The sequence below is a fragment of the Podarcis erhardii genome (genome assembly GCF_964252035.2).
Source record: "Podarcis erhardii genome assembly, chromosome: 3".
Lineage (NCBI taxonomy): Eukaryota > Metazoa > Chordata > Lepidosauria > Squamata > Lacertidae > Podarcis > Podarcis erhardii.
The window spans coordinates 24,347,983-24,369,774 of NC_138507.1; the positions used below are offsets into that span (position 1 = coordinate 24,347,983).

The 21,792-nt window shown below is 42.2% G+C and overlaps 1 protein-coding gene across 1 annotated transcript in view; it reads right to left on the minus strand.

Moving 5' to 3' along the window:
- MYOM2 (myomesin 2) overlaps window positions 1-21,792 on the minus strand; it is an 80,714-nt gene that overhangs the window by 42,853 nt on the left and 16,069 nt on the right. The window contains exons 4-12 of the mRNA XM_081856780.1: window positions 19,675-19,816; window positions 19,383-19,540; window positions 17,113-17,205; window positions 9,523-9,611; window positions 9,383-9,433; window positions 7,585-7,749; window positions 5,151-5,312; window positions 1,849-1,990; window positions 927-1,126 (exon numbers count right to left, since the gene is read on the minus strand). Of these exons, the coding sequence (XP_081712906.1) occupies window positions 927-1,126; window positions 1,849-1,990; window positions 5,151-5,312; window positions 7,585-7,749; window positions 9,383-9,433; window positions 9,523-9,611; window positions 17,113-17,205; window positions 19,383-19,540; window positions 19,675-19,816 (1,202 nt within the window). The remainder of the gene's footprint in view (window positions 1-926; window positions 1,127-1,848; window positions 1,991-5,150; window positions 5,313-7,584; window positions 7,750-9,382; window positions 9,434-9,522; window positions 9,612-17,112; window positions 17,206-19,382; window positions 19,541-19,674; window positions 19,817-21,792) is intronic.

A 21,792-nucleotide genomic window follows, 5' to 3' on the forward strand; every position in this document is an offset into this window, starting at 1 on the left:
CATTTTTATAAGGACCTCAGCTTTGTCTAACTGATGAAAGCAATCACTGTAAAATGGATTGAAGCTAGCAATTTATAACAGAGGTAAAGTTCTTCAAAATTAAACATGTCCTGTTAGTTATTGCTTTGTTATAAGTTAAATAGAAACAAAACAGAACAAAAGCTGTTTTAAGAACCCCAGACAAATGAAAATCACTCCTTGCTGTCTGGGCAAGAGTTAAGCATCATCCATAGAGGAATCTACAAATGATACCAGATTAGTTATATTTTTACTTGAAATAATCAAGAGGAGTTTCAAAGGCTTTCAAATATGCAGAGGGAAGAGGCAGGAGAAAGAGCTTACTGGTTGTAGAAAACTATTCTGATGTACAGGTTGAGTACTATATCTGAAAAATCAATTTTGAATTTTTTTATTTTTTTTCTTGTTCCCATTCATTTACAAACATCTGTCATTCTCGGAACAGTACATAAATTCAGTAGGATTATAAACAAAGATGGGCCTACAGTTTTCAGGCAGTATTATTTCAAACTGCCTTTTAAGTAACATTTTTAAAAAGGGATCGGCAGAAGGCTCCATAGTGCAGTAATACAAATAAAAGGAACCCATTTGGGTCATAGAGTGCACCTTTTAATTATGACAGCAAGAAAGCCAAGCATATCAAGGTTGGTGCTCCCTTGTGTTATTCTTAGCTAGTGAAGATAATAGGGGGAACAGACCTCTCCACTCCCCCACAAAAAAAAAATCTCCTTCTCCTTTTTTTTTATAAAAAAAATATCCTTTCAAATATTAAGTTACAATGCAATTCTCAACATTTTTATACAAGCAGAAGTCCCTCTGAAATCAGTGGGACATACCTCTTAGTAAATATGTGTAAGGTTGCAGCTTGAATAAATGCTGGCGAGTTCTTTCGTTCACATGTTACTTACTTTGCAATCTTTCCAAGTCAACTGGGTCAAGAGCTGCCACTGCTTCAGAGATTCTAGATGGCCTGCTGATGCCAGCCTGGTTGACTGCCCTCACACGGAATGTGTAGGAACGCCCTTCAAACAGCCCAGTCACTGGATATTTGCAGATTTTAACAGGAGCATCATTGCACTGAACCCAGTTTTCAGTACCCACTTCACATCTGGGTTTTGGAAAGGGACAAAAAGACAAGGGGAAGAAAAAGCTTTCCAACATTTCGTAACAGCCAGCTAATGCCGAAGACGAGATACTTCGCTGTGACAGGATCCTACACTGCTCCAAGAAAGTGTAACAAAGTGGAATGGCAAAACCATGCATAAAATTCCTCTTATGTGGTTTATTAGGGTTGTTGAAGACATGTATGTTATTTCTTGCCATACACATCCATGCTGAATGTGGAGTCTGGTCAGTGACTTTAGAAACATTGGGTGGCAAAGCAGGGTTCTGCTGTAAGTTAAGGTACTAATGGAGTGTAGTGGTAAAATACTTATAAGAGTCCATGGAGCTGACACACATTCAGATGTGATTTATCATAGCATTGTAGAGTTAGAAGAGACCACATGGGTCAACTAGTCCAATGAAGGAATTTTTTGCCCAAGGTGAGGCTTGAACTACCACCCTAAGATTAAGAGTTTCATGCTGAGTTTTCCCAGATGGCTATCCCATGTATCTGCTTGTGTGACCCAGCTCAAATAAGGCTGGAACTGAGGCTGGAGACTTGGTGACAAAATCATAAACCCTACACACAGAAACAGGAGCAATAAAAGAGACCCGAATGATACTGCTCTTAATTCACCATAGCAAGTAAAAACCAGTGTTACACTCCTTAATCATTGTTTATGGGTCTGATGTACAAAAGAAACAGCAACCCCACCAGACATATACCTGTCCACAAAATAGCCAATAACTGGAGCTTCATGGGTTGTATTGGGTGGTTTCCAAGTAACAATAACATAATCTCTGTTGGCATCATAACATTTCACATCCATTGGTGCTCCTGGTGCCCCCATTACCAGTGCATCAGCATCTGAAACCAAGCAAAAAAATGTAGATTTAATGACATTTGAGCCATAATTCAGTTGATATTCTCAGCGGGTGCGTGTATATGAAACCCATGAGCAATGTTTCTGTTAGTTTGCTAATGTGGATATAAATTACCATATTTATGAAATGTGTTTGCGATATTTATGACTATGTTATACCTATTGCTTTGTTTCCTATTCTTGTGAATTGCTTTGAGCATTGTTTGGAAAATAAACTTGATGATGATGATTCTGGGTTTCAATTAAACTAAACCGGGGGGTGGGAGGCATAAATTTGGTGGCTTTAAAAAGAAGTTCAGCTCTAAACCTGAGGAACTGACATTGCGACAATAAGCTATGTGTCATAAATCACTCGTGTAAAAATGGAAGAAGTGGCATTTCATGCCATGATAGATCCAGCTGTATAAAGGGATTTTATATAAAGGAAAATATGTCCCTCCAGAACATACATTGTGCGTGCATTAAGGAAAGAGTATGCAAAAAACGACGACATGGCACTACGGTTGGGCCTTAAAGAATATCCAGTTTGAATGACCAGGCCACAACAGCCACACCCCCCAGGGATCATAAGGAAGAACTAAAGACTCTGATGTGCTATGGAATTAAAATTAGGCCACAACTTTATTAAACCTCTGAATGTAGGAAGACCTTGGCTTAGGCCTTGGGCGTGTATCCCTCCCAGCCCCCCAGCTGGGGAAACTGGGGCTCCTCAGGGTAAATGGGATATGGGGGTGCACTGCAAGATGTATGTGTATGCAGGCAGCCTAGTCCATATCCCCACACGCAGGGTAGTTGACTTTCGGTGTATGGCCAGTGACACCCATATATATATAACCCCTTTTAAGAGGGGATCCTGGAATCGTCGCCACAGGGGGGTGAGTCACCACTTCACACACACCCCATAGGGAAGGAAAGGCTAAAGGATTCCACCCAAGGCCATAAACCACCAAAGTTGTGACGGTTGCTATGGGGAAGACAAAACCTGCCAATGCAGGAAAATTTCTTTCTGGTCCTTCAACAGCAACCAGTCAAAGACTGTAGCAGCGCCTGCTAAACAGGAAGAAAAAGTTACCTGCAAACAAGAAAACATTAAACTAAGGGAGGGTAGGGTGGGTGAATCTCCAGAGCCGACTGCCTGGCTATTGTCAACTCAACCCCCTATGTAAATGGGACTGGCTCCACCTCCCAGCAATGAAAATTGACTACAGAGGCTGGGCGTGAACCTCCAAATAATAACACTGAGAGGCAGACCAGCCCTTGTTTGCCAGTAAGTTCCCTGGGAACTGCAGAACTGTGCGCGATCCCCCAAATGACACCCACAATGTAAAGTGTGAGTGCTCATTCTGGATGTTATAGCTAATCTGTTGAAATACTGGCTCTTTGAGAATATTTTCCTCTCAAAGTTGTTTTTTATCTTAGCAATGTTGGGCTTCTTACCCAAAATGTGGATTGGCTGCCCTTTCATAGCTGTCTTAATTTCAATAATGTTCATTTTTCTTTGGGGATTATTATTTTTTAAATGAAAATAAACATCTTCAACACCCATGTTGCCTTGGTTCAGAGATTCGTTCATTGGGGAGCATGTATTAGAACAAGAATCTGTTGCCCTCCAGACCTTGTTGGACTTCAACTCCCATCAGCCTCAGTATAGCCAGTGCCAAGGCATGATGGAAGTTGGAGTCTAGAGAGCCACAGGTTCCATCTCCCTGTATCAGAGCTGGCCACTATGAACATTCAACTTTCACCTTCCGCCATCTTGTCTTCTCTGAGGTAGAATTTTCCAGTATACTCTTCCATACCAAAGAGTATACTGGAGAAACAAAAGTATGGCTCCAGTTAAGGGAAAAACAAGAACAGAAAAACAGAGAGCTAGGAAGTTTTCTGAGATGACATTGGTACTTGTTTCAAAGAGAGGAAATGGTAAATCTTTGCCCTGCCCCGAGCATTAAATGGCACAGAAAATTTGTATGTAAAAAAAACCAAAAACCCACAGTATTTCTGAGAGTCAGAGTGAACTTCCTTGGGAGTAAATTCTACTGAAATCGTTTATACTTGCAAGAAAATAAGTTTATTATCAGAGCTATTCTGTCACAGAGTATAATGCAGCGTAGCTCGCCTGCTTATAGCAGAGGATTTCTCCCGAAGTATTTAATGGAATCTAAAATGCTACACATCACAGAAATGTGCTCATTTAAAAGAAGGAATTTAAAATGGAGCCCCTTCCCCTATGGACTCATATAATCTTATTCTGATTTGCCAGGGGGAATTGTGAACGCAAATGTGAGGTCAAATAGTGACCTTCATTCTATCTTAATGTATTCCTCTCCTTTTCATTTACACATCTGATTTAGGCAACCCCTTTTTCTTTTCTCCCTCAGGCATGAGTTGAATTGAATTCTCCTGTACATGCGAGCACCATGGTGTGGACACACAAGTGTTGCATCCACGCTCTTGCATGATAGTCAGCCACAACAAGCATAACCCCTGAAAGGGAGTGTCTCTAAGGGACATGTTTCCTAATTTCCCATGGTGATGACATCTGGCAAAGATAGACTGTTGTGGCCTACCTCCCCCCCCCCCACTCCCAGTTCTGATGATCAGACATGCAGAACAAAGCAGTTATTTGGTTCCATATACCAAATAACACCTTGCCAACAACGGTCCGTATAGTTAAAGCTCTGGTTTTCCCAGTAGTGATGTATGGAAGTGAGAGCTGGACCATATAGAAGGCTGATTGCCGAAGAATTGATGCTTTTGAATTATGGTGCTGGAGGAGACTCTTGAGAGTCCCATAGACTGCAAGAAGATCAAACCTCTCCATTCTTAAGGAAATCAGCCCTGAGTGCTCACTGGAAGGACAGATCCTGAACCTGAGGCTCCAATACTTTGACCACCTCATGAGAAGAGAAGACTCCCTGGAAAAGACCCTGATGTTGGGAAAGATGGAGGGCACAAGGAGAAGGGGAGGACAGAGGATGAGATGGTTGGACAGTGTTCTCGAAGCTACCAGCATGAGTTTGACCAAACTGCAGGAGGCAGTGGAAGACAGGAGTGCCTGGCGTGCTCTAGCCCATGGGGTCACGAAGAGTCAGACACGACTAAACGACTAAACAACAACAGCAACAATACCAAAGAACACCATACCTCTCACAAACAGAAATGCACTGTATTCACTCACTCCTCCTTTCGAAACTAAACGCAATGTATATAAGCCTTCGTCATCCTTGTTCAGATGGGTAAAGGACAGTGCTGCCCGGCCATCTCCAAAGAATGTTTTTGTCCACTTGGAATCTTTCACGAGCACATCTGGAACAGATTTGCACATATCATCAGGTTAGCAGTGACTGACTGACCCTGATCCTATTCTGACCTGTGCTGAATCATTATAGGGCAAATGTATTCAGGAGAAACTTTACAGCGTATCTTTTAAAGTTCTATCTTTAAAGAACCAAACTGTCAACCTTCAAATTCATGCCACCTCCAATTATATAAAGATATGTGTATTCTATTTTTGCTCTACTCAAGACTGTCCCTCAGAGACCTGGTGACTAGATGTCTCAACACTGCCATTTTACACAAATCAGCTCACCTGGACCCCATTCCCCCCACCAAAACACCCACAAACCCCTTTGAAGCAGTGTCATGAAAACATAATCTATAGAACGATCCAGTCAAAGTTAAGTATTTTAAGACCTATTGATTTCAACAGCAGCGAGTTAAGCACAGGCTTTGCTCTCCCACATAAATCAATGGGATTTAAATATGCTTAACTTTGGCTGGATTGCACACACCTAATCAAGAGTTATCACTCTGTGTATGCACTTTTGATCCTTTTAAATAAACTTCTCTATCCAAGGCATGTGTCAGATTAAATTGGAAGGGGGGGGGGAATGACTTAAGGCCAGATTTCAGTTTAATCTGAAGTCTGCTATAAATACACACTTAATTTAAAATCTTGTGGGCATTCCTGCTGAGCAGTGAATCAAATTAAGTTTGAATTTCTCACAGGTGAGAGGTTGTGACTCAAAATTAATGTAAATTAATCAGTATGACTAGTGCAATTGATGCAATGAAATGTGTAGAATATTTTATCATGGCTAAAGAAGATCCCACCGATTCCATTTCTTACCTCTTACCTTAATAATTGATTTGGCTACTTTTAGGGCAAGGGGGTGTCTTTAGCTTCCTGAGAACTGTTCTATACAGATATAGTCTAATCAATAAGGTCTTGTTACAATGAGCACTTAAGTTCAGATCTCTGCACGAGTTGTGTCTGGAAATACACAGACAACTTTCAAAAGTCAGAATATTATAGACTGTGCAATTAACTGTGCAATTAACACCTATGCAATTAAGTGATTGTAATGTCATTGGTGCCTTGTGCTGGGGCCAGAAGGTGGTGTTGGAGAACTCCCACAGAGTAGTGTTGGGAAACTAAACTTTCATACCAAGACTACTTTGAGCGTCCCAGTTGAGGACTTCATGGCCTCCATGACAACCAGTGGCCATCTCAATAAATCATTGGCTGAAAGCATGTTGTAGGTCATATCCTGTATCCATACCCTCCAACATTTCTCCAATGAAAATAGGGATGTCCTATTCTATTATTATTATTATTATTATTATTATTATTATTATTATTATTACATCCCACTCATCTGACTGGTTTGCCCCAGCCACTCTGGGCAGCTTCCAACATATACTGTATAAAAACCACAATGCCAATTTTACACCTCAAAATCAGGACATGTCGTGAATTTTCCTGTTGTATTGCAAACCTACTTTTGCCAAGTATTTTAGAATGGAAATCCTGTAATGTTAATCAGCAGCAGAAATCTGAAATGTGTCTCTTTGTACTTCCAGAATGTGTGAACCATAAACAGGATCTGACTTAACTGATTATTATACATACTGCATTCCCCAGAGTTTAATAGCCAATAAACTATAGTAATTTGGTGCAAGCAGAAAATTCCCCTGGGTCCAATTAGGGGAAGTAAATTGCGGAAGTCCACCTTATCCGTTTGTATAATTAATTCAGAAAAAAAAGATGAGGAGGGAAAGATTTTAATACTGAGAAAAATGAAACAACTTGTACAAGGGAGTAAACGCAAACCCAGACTTATCTATGCTGAGTGTGCTAAAATCAGTACTTTTTAAAGAAAAATATTCATCAGTCCATTAGTAACGCCCTTACCCAAGAGGGCTTTTACCACTGGCTTTCTAGACTATTGCTATTAATTCAGAGTACATTGAAGATTTGCAGAGAGATAGCAGTCACTATCAACATGTCTGGTGCTCTTGAGGAATCTACCCAAGGACACCCACAGAGCACGCTTCTGACTGACATCACACAATACTATAACCCTTGAAAAATTCAAAATAAAACTGTGTTCCCAGTTGCAGTGCCCCCTCCCCTGGCAGCGACTAAAGTGAAGTGGGATAAAATAACTCAAGCAGACAACAATGTGGATTTTAAAATGGCCACAACTTTAAGGCCGCAACCACCACCCACCTGAGAGAAAGGTGAGCGGTCATTTAAGAGCAGCCACATGTTTCACCTGAAGAAAGAAAAACTTACCATCTCTGTACCACTCAGCCCGAGGTCGGAGGCGATTCAGCTCTGGTGTGATCAGCAGATCACACCTGAGGGTCAACGTTTCCCCTTCCACACCAAAGGTGACACCAAACCTCTCCAAGAACTGGACATCAAAATGGGAGAAGCAGATGTCCAGGGGCATGGGCACTGTAAGCAAAACAAGAATGAACCTAGCATGAAGTACAGTAATATAGGGAGAAAAAACAAGATAGAGAGATGCATAACCCCAGCAAGACATCAAACATAGGACAGTTTAGCCTTTCCCTCAGGAGTTGATCATTTGGTGAGCTTGTTTTGGGAAGGAGTCCCACAGACCAGGGGTACTGCTTAGAACACGGTTTCCCAGACTGGGGTCTCCAACTGTTTTTGGACTACAACTCCTATCATCCCTAGCTAGCAGGACCAGTGGTCAGGGATGATGGGAAATGTAGTCCAAAAACAGCTGGAGACCCAAGTTTGGGAAACCTTGGCTTAGAAGGTCCTGCTACGTGTTCTCCTTAATGGAGAGCACGTGGTGTGGTGGGAGCTGACAAGACACCCCACTGTTGCTGGGCGGGTAAAATTGAGTTGGCCACCGTTGTGATTGGGCTCCCCTTGTTGTGGGGGAGATTTTGATGTTGCCATTTTCTGATTGACAGCTAGAAATGTTAAAACCCCTGCGCGCAGCGTTGAGCTTCCTCTTTTCGCTGCGTGCATCGAATTGCCCGTCCACCCTCTCTATATTTAGGGTTGTTTGGGTTGACCTTGCTATGCCTGTCATGGGGTCGTCTGCTTTTGGGGCAGGGGCAGGGTAGGAATTTTGTCCATTTGGCTGATTGGCTGGTGCCATTTGGTTTTTGCCTACTGCATAGCAAATTGTCACAACTTGTAAGGTTGTGGTTAGGCATTGGTTTTAGGATTTGGTTGGTAGAGGGGCATGGATTGGCTGTGCCTGCCCCTCTAATGCTGCTGCTGCTGCAAGGGTATTCCATTAAAGGAATCCAGGGGCTCGCCATGCTTTTGTCCAAACCCCTGACAAGGGGCTAGGGCCACGCAAGAGCCCCTGGGAGCATTTGGGGAGAGGTGAGGGAAGGGACCCTTCTCCATTTCTCTCCCCAAAATGTTCTCCCTTTCTGACTTTCGCGGTCGTGTGAAATGTAAGTCTGTCCCCATGCGGGGTCAGATAGTCTAACCAATGCCTAAGCAACCACTCACATTCGTTGTATTTTAATAAAGTTGTGGCCAAAATTATGCCAAAAACCTTAAACTAAAATTATGTGTGAATTGTGTTTTATTTGGGGTTTGGATTTGGATTTGATATCCCGCTTTATCACTACCCAAAGGAGTCTCAAAGCAGCTAACGTTCTCCTTTCCCTTCCTCCCCCACAACAAACACTCTGTGAGGTGAGTGGGGCTGAGAGACTTCAGAGAAGTGTGACTAGCCCAAGGTCACCCAGCAGCTGCAAGTGGAGGAGCGGAGATGCGAACCTGGTTCACCAGATTACAAGTCCACCGCTCTTAACCACTACACCACTTGGGGACCTCGACACGCAACAGCCCCAGCAGATGTTATTTGGCACCCACAAGAAGTCCTCTCCTAACAGTGCAAAGAGCTCGTTGAGAATGAGGTGTTTCTTAGATATGCAGGCTCCAGGCTGTTCAGAGTTGTATAGGTTAAAACTGCCATCTTAAATTGTGCCCAACAGCAGACTTGAAGCAAAATTTATTATGATTCTGGGGAAATGTACTACGGAAACTCCTGACACCCATACGACTACATCAAATTACTAAGTGGACTTACAGGTAATAGGAAGAACTCCAGCAGGATAAGGCTCCTCATCGCCTCTGAACCCTGAAAGAAAGGGACAAACAGTTCTGACACGAGCAACTTAAGCATCGCTGCGGGTATTTCTCTTTGGACTGTCTCTGTAGCTTACTTACTCCTCACGACGACAGCAGCACTGGTGGATGCCTGACCATGCACATTTGTCGCCACGGCGGTGTAGGTAGCGGTGTCATCATAGTGAGCTCTAAAAAAGGTCAGAGGGAAAGATGCATACAAGATCACAGGACTTACAAAACCTTTTTACTAGACTGCCAGAGATTGCCAGAGGAGGGAGAACTGGCTCAGCCCCTTTTCCACAGACACTTCCTGTTTCAACTCACAAGGCAAAATGAGACACACCACCCCTGTGCGTGTCTATCAGAGAAATAGAGTGGGGGTGGCCCTGCACACTTTTGGTATTGGACTCACCCAATGTGGGTTCCAGTACCGCCCACCACTGGGATATGGTCCCCAAAAGCTTTTCCACAAAGGGATGCAGCCCTCAGGTTGAAAAACAATCCCCCACCCCTGAAATACAGGTTCAGGTTCAAAACAGCAGCAAGAAGTCTGATATTGCTCATTTAGCAGAAACAAGACTTTCTACTTCCACAGATGAATTTGACCCAAGTAATGCCATAAAGTGTTCTCAAAGCTACCAGCATGAGTTTGACCAAACTGCTGGAGGCAGTGGAAGACAGGAGTGCCTGGCGTGCTCTGGTCCATGGGGTCTCAAAGAGTCAGACACAACTAAACAACAACAACAACAACAATGCCATAAAGATGAGCACAGAAGGAATCAAACTCTTCGGAACATGTTTTAAAATTGAACTTCCACTGAGTCTTCAGGTCCCAGGGTCCTGCAAGAAACCTTTAAAAAACTGCAATACGTTTGTAATACACTTGAGAATATGTGTTTGGATGCTTCTGTGCAAAATCCAGATATATCCTAACATGTTCACTAGACAAATTTCCTCCTAAGTGTCAGGAGACCACATTTTGAACGCCTGCGCCTTTAAAGATGAAGTTTCAGATTTCCTCTCCAAAGATCATATTGAGATTAGATAGATATATTATAGATAAGGAAAGGTGAAAAAAGAGGATATAACTATCGCTTTCACATTTGCTTCTGATTTGACAGATGATAACTGACACAAAGAGTTGGGATGCCCGGTTAGCTTTTGTGGTGTGAAGTGGACCTTTTTGCAAAAGAAACAATTTCACAGCCTTGCTTTGCATGAAGAGAAGGGAGAGGAGGCAACGAGGAGGAAAAATAAAGTGAAGATCTGCAATCAGAGCACTTCCTTTAGTCTATGACATCACTGAAAGGTGAAATGTTCACTACTTCATTTTGATAACTCGCTTATGAATGACAATAAACTCTGGAATCACTTTACAGTAGTCATATCTAAGGGTTGTAGCTCCTCCTAGAGGCAGATCATTGCTCATGCATTGCAAAAACTAGAGGCGAATCGGTGGAATTTAATAGTCACAGAGACTTGAAAATTGTGTGTTATATTGCAAAAAGTGAATTATAGTCATTAGCAAATAACAAACAAAAAGAAAAACAAGACTGTACTGTGGATGCAATGGATACTATTTATTTTATTATCCTACTTTTCTTTCTAAGGGAACTCAAAGCAGCTAATCTAAAACGAAATTTCTGCTCACTTCTGATAAATGTCTATGCCTTCAAATAATTTTTGAAAGGGCAAACTATACTCAGAATTGTTTCTGGACTTCTGTAAAGTTGAAATGAACAGCCAAAATTCAGTACCTATAGATTGGATCAAAAGGTGCCTGATAACAGTCTGTTTCTGAAGAGTGAAGGGAAGCCTTTTTACTGTTGCTGTCACCACTAGATCCCTATCTTCATCATCACCACTAGATCCTTATCTATATTTTGCACACCTGTGGAAAATCTCTGTGGAAATAGCAACAGCCTTGCTAATAAAGGAAACACAGATCATGCACTGACTGTACCTAGACAATAACAAGGTTGTTGATGCTGTCTTCGCATGACAAATAGTAAAGAAATGTGAGTTATCTTTTATGAGCACAACTTTGTTGGGAAAATATTTACTGACAGTTCCTATTTGGGCATTAGCACTTTGCCTGAGAGGTTAGCAAATGGAAGGGAAGGTGAATCGTACCCAGGTTCGATGAGGCCCTAAGCTACTGAAGGTAATGGGGCCCTTTATATGTCCAGCTGTCCTTTGTCAACAACAAACTGTCATTGTTTTTTGTGTTGAATATATGCTATATGCGGCGCCCATTACTTACATCATAGGAGCCTACACAACACTGTTACTGTTCGTAGGTTTTGTTTTGTTTTATTTGTTTTTTATCTTATATTTTGGAAATGTACATCCAGTTTTTCCCCTTTAATTTTTTTGGGGGGGCCCAAAAGAGTGCGGCCCTAAGCTATAGCTTGTTTAACTTATACATAAATCCGGCACTGATTGTACCCTCGTATCCATTTGCCTGGTCCTCAAACATGAGGCCTCCTCCAAAAAAGAGCAAAGGAGCACGACCCCTCCCCATCTGATCTCTACATTGTCAATGATCCTGAGGAACCAATGAATTGGGACCTCCCTCCACCAGGATTAGAGGACCCCACACCAGCTGTCTGGGTTCCTGGCCAGCTCCCTCATCTCCCCAGGCGGGTTCATGTGGGTGGCAGCAGTTCATGAGGAACTGGGGTCTTAAGCAGTCAATGAAGGTATTGCCACAGTAGATGATACAGCAGAAACCACAGAATAATATGCAGGGGAGATCTGAAATCGATTAATTTTATGAATTCAAAGGTAGAGGATATGAAATCATACTTCAGGAATGGGGAACTTATAGCCTCCATAGTGTATTGGACTATAACTCCCATCATCCATGATGGTCATTCTAGTTGGAGCTGATGGGAACTGGAGTACAACAACCAAGCCTCATCTTACTGTTAGGCAGAGTGATATTGCCACTTCCGGTCTGTGGCTTGGAGTGTCATGAAAGGGCAGTAAATGACTAGTTATTTAAATTTTTTGGTTGTATTTTGATTCCCAGGGAAGGAGAGTTGTCCTTACGAGATGTTTTGCCTCAGGTACCAAAATAATTTGACCAGCTTTTGGTACTACATATACTGAGTACACTTGGTACTGGGCACCATTTGCTCTTTTGCCTCAGGCAGAAGAAAAATCTTGCACGGTCACAGGTTCTTCATATCTGGATAAATGCTACGCATAAGTGAAATCTCACATATGGTGCACAATTTAATAAATTGGGATCTCAGCTGCTGGTTTCAATAGGAAGTAGAAACACTGACCAATTGAAAAGCAGTGAATGGGAAAGAGAAGCCATTTTGTTTTGCTGCTTGTTCCAGGAAAAGGAATATGAAAGGCCACAGTATATGAAAATAAACGCTGCAACACCTGGCTGTTGAAACAAACACACACAGAGACAACCACACAGAATGAGCTGATGGATCCAAAATGTGGGGGGGGGGCGACGGGACTAGATTATGGTGCAGATGTCAGAGTCCTCTGAGACAGGCAAATGGACAGATGGAAGAGTGTCCAATTGCAACTTTTAAAAAAATGGTAGGGTGATGCCACATCTTTGGCTCTTCAAGAATTTTTCCACTGGAGCCAAGGAGCACCCAGTATATTCATAGGAATAAATGTCACACTTGCATCAGAAGGAAAAGTTCTCTGCATAAGCTTCAGAGAACCACTAAGATGACAGCCAAGAAATTCCTAAGCTGCTTGAAGTGGCCAAGTATCGGATGACTAGAAGCTCAGCATATTGGCATGAACAGCTGAGAAGAATACTGAAATAGGCGGAGAATCTTAGCTGTTCTATAGCTCCACCACCACCCAAAAATGACACTAGAGATGTCTGCAACTTTCCAGGATATATCTTCAAATCTTAATAAGACTTCATCTCCTCTGGACTACTTTGCAAAAAATGTAAACAGATTCAAGATCAGTTCATGAATCGCCTTCATAACTATGGTCTTCATTCACTAATTATGTGGAGTTGTTATTTTTCCCCCAAAATCCCAAAAGTTTTAAATCAGGCATGGCCAAACTTGGCCCTCCAGATGTTTTGGAACTGCAATTCCCATCATCCCTGACCACTGGTCCTGTTAGCTAGGGATGGTGGGAGTTTTAGTCCCAAAACATCTGGAAATCCATGATCAGTTTTTCTTTTCTTTTTTGTCCAGGACAAGAATGATAGACAGTAAGCTTCACCTGAATGCAAATGCCTGGCTTTCTGAAAGATGGAGTGGGTTAAACTGTGGAATAAAATTTGTGGCTGGACATCATAATTCAAGAGTATACATGAATACTAGTGAGTACAAACTGCATTGTGCAAAGCACAGATACACACCTTGATGCAACACTAAAAAATTCATTCTTCTTCCATTCCAAAGATTGTTAATGAATATCAAGAGGGAATGCCCAAAGCACTCCATTCAGCTTTTTCTGATCTCGGGCTTATTTATCTTGGCTGTCACCAAATATTCCCCCTTTCTGTAATATGGGGATTATAAGGGCTGATGTCCAAATTACTACATCACAAAAGACTTGGGAAGGGGCATTAAATATCAGCTGTAGAAGAAGTTACTGTAGGTGCCTTTCTGGGTGCAACAGTATGACTCTGTTAATTAATTCAATTAATTACGTACCATAATCTGCAATAAGCAGCAGTCTGGAGTGATATTTAAGAGTTTTATTCTAGAAATGGGGATGCCCATATTCAGATGCCCCTTTGGCAATGAAGGTCGCTGAATGAACCAGTCACACTCTGAGCCTAACCAGCTTCAAGGGGTTGTTGTGAGGATAAAAATGGATAAAAAGAACATTGTACATCACCTTGAGCTCACTGTAGAAAAGGAGGGGCAAGTAAATGAATGTAAAAAAGAAAAAAGAAACATATGCACATAGTTAATGATGTATTACTAATATGTGGTGGACACATAATTCAACGAATATTTAGTTAAATATGTTAAGTTAAATTAATGGGGGGGGGGGGAGACTTGCAAATACCAGATAGGCTTAGGATTTATATATGTAATTTGTGATGATTCAATATGTTGAATATTGAATTGGTTAGAAAGAAAGATGTTAAGGATTAAGTAAATTTTATAAGAATACTGAATTGGAAAACCGTTAAAATGATATCCATTGAAACCCAACCATGGGAATATGAGGAAGTCACTTAACAATGTTAATTAGATTAAGGCTCAAAAAGGTTATGATTTATGATTGTTTATTTGTTTATGTCTTTGTTTATCTGTTTGTGTGCTTAAGTATTTGTGAAAAAAACAATAAAAACATTTTTTTTAAAAAACCCAAGCATCATCCAGTCCAACCCCCCTGCAATTCAGGAATCTTTTTGCCCAATGTAGGATTTGAACCCATGGACCTGTGATCAAGAATCTCATTCTCTGCCAATTGAGCTATCAGATTTGGTTTCAGTGGGCCGTTTTATTAGGGTGTGTGTAAGACAGAGGAAAATGGACGTGGAAAGAGAACAAAAGCCCTCAGAAAACCATAAAAGAAAGAGAGCGCCTCCACAGTTGCTCATTGGTACCTATTAATTTATCCCAACTAATTATATAAAGTAATAAGTAATGATCACACCTTAATATATATATATATTCAGCAAATTTCTTAGTGATTCATTAGCGCAGCATCTTTTTCATTAGCACCACCAAATGCATCCACTCCCTGCTCCTCAATCTCTTCTTCATCCAAGCAAACAAGCATAGGCACCAAAAACATCCAATCTCAAGACATGTCCAAATTCAGACAAGCACACCTTCAATCACACAAATATAGAGACACTTAGAAGAAGACCCTTTCAGCCAAATGCATCTAGACTTCATTCACTGGCTTTTCCAGGGATTATTGTCCTCTCCGGGTGCAAACTAAGTGTGATGGGATTCACACCTTTAGCCTTTGCTTATAAACCACTGGCATGGAGAGAGTGTATATCCAGACTGGAACTATGGTATGAGGAGGGGGCTTTAATCCATGGTCCAGCTTGGAATCAAAGGGTGAAAGCCTTCTCTCCCCATGTCACAGCCCCAGGCTGGCTACCCCTCCCACCACACAAGAGCTTAAAGACATAAATGCCATCACATCTACAATTTGACCCCAAGACGCCTAAGAAGTAAGAAGAAATGATAACATGGAAAGATACTGGGGAGAGGGGGAAATCATCTCCCTGAATGGAAAAGGACAGAAGACCATCACCCGTTCTAGAAAAAGATACAAACATTAAATCAGGCAGATTCCAAGCTGCTATTAGACAGGTTTCTGCCTAATTTCTAGGAGAAAAAAATAACATTCTCTCTCCCCCCCCCCCCATCCTTCCTATGGAAAGTGGATATGAGACAATGAAGCATTAGCCTTTGCTTGCATTTCCCATGATCATAAAAGTCAATTTTAGCTTCTTCTTCTTTTGGCTTCTTTAGCATTCTCTTTCCTTAAATTGGCTTATGGCTACTTAAACTCCAGCCAGCATTTGCTGCTGACCGCCAAAGACAGCAGTCTGATCGATTTGTAATTATCTGACTGGCCAAACAATCATTCGTGTTGTCTGTTTACAGCAGTTGGTAAAATTGAGGATTTGTTTCATCAATTTCCATTAGATAAGGGGAAGCAACATAAGAGCCACAAATTTATCTGGTTGTTTTGCAGCCTGTTTTGCTCTGGAGTCCAAACGGTGCTGCCACCAGCCTGGGTCAATACTTCCAAAAGTGGTGCTACAGCATTCAGACAGCCATTCCGGTTTTCATCTCCCTCCTTCACAAGGCTCTGCCTGAAGCAAGTCTCCACCTGGGCTCACTCACACACACCCACAAGAAAATATTTTGCCCACTTTTCCTTGAAACAACTAACTACAGGTAAGTCATGGTCCAAGCAGACTGTGAACTTTACAGTGCCTACCAATGCAATAGACTCCCTCCATTCTTAGTCTAAGAGGACCAATGGTTTGTGTAACATATTAGAAGGTTCTGATGATCTTCTTTCTCCCCTATGATCATAGTGGCCATACCCTCCCAAGTGATGCAGCCCAAATCCAGAACACCGTCTTCCGGGTCCAAAATCCCATGTGAGTCACATGACCTGCGCAAGATTATGGACCCAGAAAAAACGCTTTTTCAGTCATGTTGCCCAAAAACACATGTTTTGGGGCACCACATGAGACTGCAGACATGAAAAAGCAGTTCTTTGGGCACAGCACCCTAAAACACATGTTTTGGGGTGCCGTGCAAGATCATGGACCTGGAAAACATGCTTTCTTGGAGTGAGATATTGGCCTGAAATCGGGCAAGAGCAAATAGCCACCATGCTCTCATGGGGGGAAACAAAATGTCCATTTTTTTCCCCGGGGCAGTTGACAGGTATGCCCTATGTTTGGTGCTCAATGCACATACAGATATGCTCACATAGAGCTCATCCACATGGGGGATTCAAGCCCTATCAGGATTCTTCTCATGTACAGTCCCTTCACATGCACCAATCACACAAGTGGCCAAGGTTTTGGTTGCAAATGGTGTGGGGCTGCCGCACACAGTCCATGTTTTCTGAATCCATGGGGTGGTCATCTGACTCTCCCTATAGTTGCTGTGGCATAGGACACTATATTTATAGAGGTCATTTATTCACATAAACGTACTTCCCCCAAAAAGAAAAATATATCCTTACCGGTTTATATCCAAGACATGCACCCCATATTTGCTTTCGATTGTGTACTTCCCAGGCTCACTTGCAGGAGTAATCAGTTCTTCATTTTTATACCTAACACATGAAAAGAGGACAGATCACACCAATAAACAAATTGCAACAGTAAGTAAGGAGCAATTCGATGGCATTTAGGACATAACAATGGTAAGAACACCAGCTGTTTGCCCCATTTCAATGACCTTCTGCACGTATATAGAACGGATGGTGTAGGGGAAATGTACAAACTATGTGTATTGAACATAGATGTCCATAATCTTATTTAGTTAGGCTCACTGCTTAATCCAGCTGGGATGGCTGAGCACGCAGGAAGACAGGACTTCTGTCACTTTAATGGCTCCATAACAGAGAATCTCACTAAGTGTAGCTCCCCTAGAAACTTTATAAGCTATCCTGCAATCATTCCCTCTTCTGCGCAGTTATTAAAGGCACAGGAGAACTTCTTAAGCAAATAGTCGTGCTAATAGTCACATGGGAGTCTGCATGTGATTATTGCACCATTGAATTACAGCCATCATGCAGTAAGCTTCCCTGCGGTGCAATATGACATCCTATTTCTCCCTGAAACATCTGGAAGAGCATGACTAACTGTGCGCCTCCCTGTTTGGCTTTATGCTAGCGTCTGTCTTTCTCCATCACCAGCCCTTACCAAATCTGTCTTTAGAATGGCAGGGAAAGGAGGAGGACAGTAACTCATCAGTAGAGCATCTGTGTTGCATGCATAAGGCCTCAGGTTTAGCCCCAGTAGCTCCAAGAGCTGATAGAGAAGATTTCTGCTGAAATCCTTCCACAAGTCAGTACAGTATAGACAATACTGGTAGACCAATTGTCTTAGTGTAAGGCAGCTTACTATGATCCTATGACAGGTGGCAAGGGGTAAAAGGAACTGTTCACATACATATCAACTGGCAGGATAGCAACCCTGGACAGTGGGGAGGCAACATTTTACCTACTGTGGAAACACAGTGGAAATACATTACTTATACATCCCTAATACTGCTCACAGACTTAATTACTTCATATAAAGTTGAAGATAAACATAATATTAAGCCACAGACAGGTCATGACTAAAATAATGAAACAGAAAATAGGTTTCCCAGGAAACAGATGGTTACAAAAGAGAAATCAAGGCACTCATTCTCCGTAGTCAACAGAATGGAGGTTAGACTACAGGCACATTCAGGCATGTGGATACACTGCCAATGCCTCTTCACTCTTTGACTTATCACTGGATGATTATGAGCTGAATACATGAACGTCTTCAGACGAAAAGAGACCCAAGATTATATTATGTGAAAATTCCACAGTGTTTGATCTGTAAAGGCTGTTTCACACATGTGATATCTGAACTGTCAGTGAACATGCATGGGCAGACTCACTGAGAGTGATTTACAGTTACTTCTTCTTGTTAAGATGTGCTTCTCTTGAGGGAACCCTAGACACTTGCAGCTTATAGAAGGTTTAGAGCAAGGCTGGGGGAGAAGCTACAGCAGCATCTACTGGTATATTGGCAGTGGATTGGCAAGGATTCCTAGCTTGACAATGGCAGCAATACAATGACTCCCCTTTCCCAAATTCTACTGTGGAAATGGAAGAGAGCTTCAGATGTGTAGCCAGTTCTGGTACTCAAAAATGTCATGGGCTCAGAATTATTTGAATCGAAGTGCATGCCTTCTGCACCAGGTTTCATTTGGTGGACCTTAAGAGTTTTAGTATTAAAAAAACCCTAAAAATCAAAAGATTCCACAAGCCTAAAGTGTGCCCACCCTCATTTAGATTACTACAATGATCACATTGCTCTGCTGTTCCCTGCTCTGCTGTTCTCACACCAGTCGTTCCAGTTGATTTGCATTTTCTTAGGTGACTTTGTAGCATTTAACTCTTATTGTAAAGCAATAATGGTAGTCTGGGGCTGCTATGCTGCTCCATTAAAATCAGCAGGAGTTTTAAACTTGTAGAGCGGTTTCCCTCCTTCTTTTCTAAGCCATTAGGCCAGTGTGCCACAGCTTTTGTGCTCCAAAATAGCTACTGTGTGTATGTCTGCAGTACAAAGACGGGGCCTTCGGTTCCTTTAACCGCAATGTCAACAGCACCCATCCAGCATGTCTTTGAGGATTACAAAGCATTTTTAACATAGCCATTATGTATGTGACACTTAATAGCTGAGCCGAAGCTCCCAAATGAGTAAAGCCTCACGCCATTTTGAGATTCCTGGAAAGGGGTCAAAGCCTTACCATTGTACAACAGGAGTGGGAAATCCCTGGACAGTGAAGTAAAGCCTGACAGACATCTTCTCCCAGACTGTGTGAGACCGAAGCCGCACCAAAATTTCAGGGGCTCGGCTGATAGTCTCTTCAACGGTATACCTTTCCAAAGCCATCTTCTCTTCTACCTGCAGCATAAGAGGGGGAAACAAATTAAATAAATAGGAAGAGGGGAGAACTAGGCAGTCCGGAGGCTCTTAGCAAGGAAGGTGCTTGAGCAGGCCCACAAACTAAGGAAGGGACAAAGACCCTCTTACAGTACCATCCTCTGTATGGCGATTCTGTCCAGTTGTTCTCTGGCAAGGAGCCTGGCTGTGCGCATCTCCTCCTCCAAAGCGGACAAGCTGGTGACAAACCGGATCCTTCTCTGTTCGCTCCAGTGCTGAGACTTTTGCTCCTGAACCCTGCATGACCAGAGGAGGGGTGGGGGGAAACGGCATGAGAAGAACCCAGCATCAAAGCCTTCACGTTGTTACTGAAACTCTGCAGCAGGCAAATGAAGGCTATGGAGTTTCATTAGTGGCATTAAGGAGATGCAGATTCTGTACTCTGAACTATTTCCCTTCCCATGATAATGCAAGAAGAATCTTGAGGGGCAAATGCACAAGCATTCCAGCATCTTCTTCTTCCTCATCTTCCTTTGCTGTGAGTGGCTCACCTAATTAGACCTTAATTGGTGCTGGGCTGGAGTGGCTCCACCATTGTCACTGAGACATTTCTTTATGCGGGGCTTAGCTGAACCTTTCCACACAACCTACGATGGTTGAAAGTGTCCTGGCAAGAGAGCAGGGTCATGGTGGCATAACCCACTCACATTTAATATACCATGTAAACCCCTCCTTTCCTTTGAAGAGCATGTACATTTGCAGTAAAACACACACCTCAACCACAGGGCTCAAGAATAACCAGTGAGCTAAGTACGGATTTGAACCTGGGTCTTTCCAGTTCTAACCACTGCACTCACACCAGCTCTCAGATAAAGGATGGATTAACCATTAAGCAAAATAATCATGTGCTTAGGGCATCAAGGGAAGGGGGGCACACCACAGAAATGTTGCATTGCTGGGATTACCATGGACCATATGGCGCACTTGAACCAGGTTCCACAAAAAAGGCTCCCACAATAAATGGGAATACACACACACACACACACACACACACACACACACACAAACACACACACACACAGTGGTACCTCGGGTTAAGTACTTAATTCGTTCTGGAGATCCGTTCTTAACCGGAAACTGTTCTTAACCTGAAGCACCACTTTAACTAATGGGACCTCCTGCTGCCGCCGCGCCTCCAGAGCATGATTTCTGTTCTCATCCTGAAGCAAAGTTCTTAACCCGCGGTACTATTTCTGGGTTAGCGGAGTCTGTAACCTGAAGCATATGTAACCCGAGGTACCACTGTACACAATTATAAGCATAATAAATACAAATCAAGTGGAAGTATACAAAAAGAAACATCTTTTTCCATCTTACTGTAGATTTCATTTCATTTCAAAAAATAAAATTTTATTCTACGGTTTATTAGTGCTTATATTTTGAATTAGATATATATGGCGGCACCAAACTCTTGGAAATGCCTCTGAAGGTCTTAATCTGGTTCTGTCTCAGATCCTTGGTGATGGGTGCCAAATCACACAGGTCACTTAACACGTGTATAGTGTACAGCCCCATGAGATCTGCTCACACATTATACTGAGGGCATCTAGAGCATATACCTGCGTCCACTCTCATACTTTCCCCACCATGCCCTCAGTTGCCCTAGTTTCAAATGTTGAGTGAAAAAAAGGATTTCAAGGAGGGCACTGCCAAGGATGGTTCTCCAATAATATGTCCTTCAAGCTGTGTTTCAGCCTTCAAACATGAGTGGAGTGCTTTTAAGAATGACACAGAGTGCCCTGTGACTTCTATTGTATCTGCCAAATTGCTCATACATGTTGTTTTGCTTAGTTCTGCTTCCGAAAGTGGGGGGGGGGAGAAGATAGGTTGATAATGCAGTTAGCAACGCTGCTGAAAGATAATCAAGCCCTGCTGAAGTCCATCAGACTTCCTTCCTAGTAGCCTTCTGTAGGATTGCACTTTAAATGTGGGTTGTTATTGGTAATTGTATTGTTGTCAGACTTTATTGCTGTTTTACGGAGTTCCCTTGTGAGGTCATGGTCCTAAAAGGAGATCTAAAAGTCTCTTAAATAAGTCCATGGATTTTGTACAAAGAAGTGCTCTTTTATTTCTTTGGCCTTCATTGACCCTTAGCCAATAGCTATCAAAACCACTCATGTCATTACTTTAGGCCTTGAAAAAGCCCAGTTACTTTGCCCAGTTACAGAGAATGAGGTCATTGCTAGCAAGCCTCAGTCCCTTTAACTGAATCT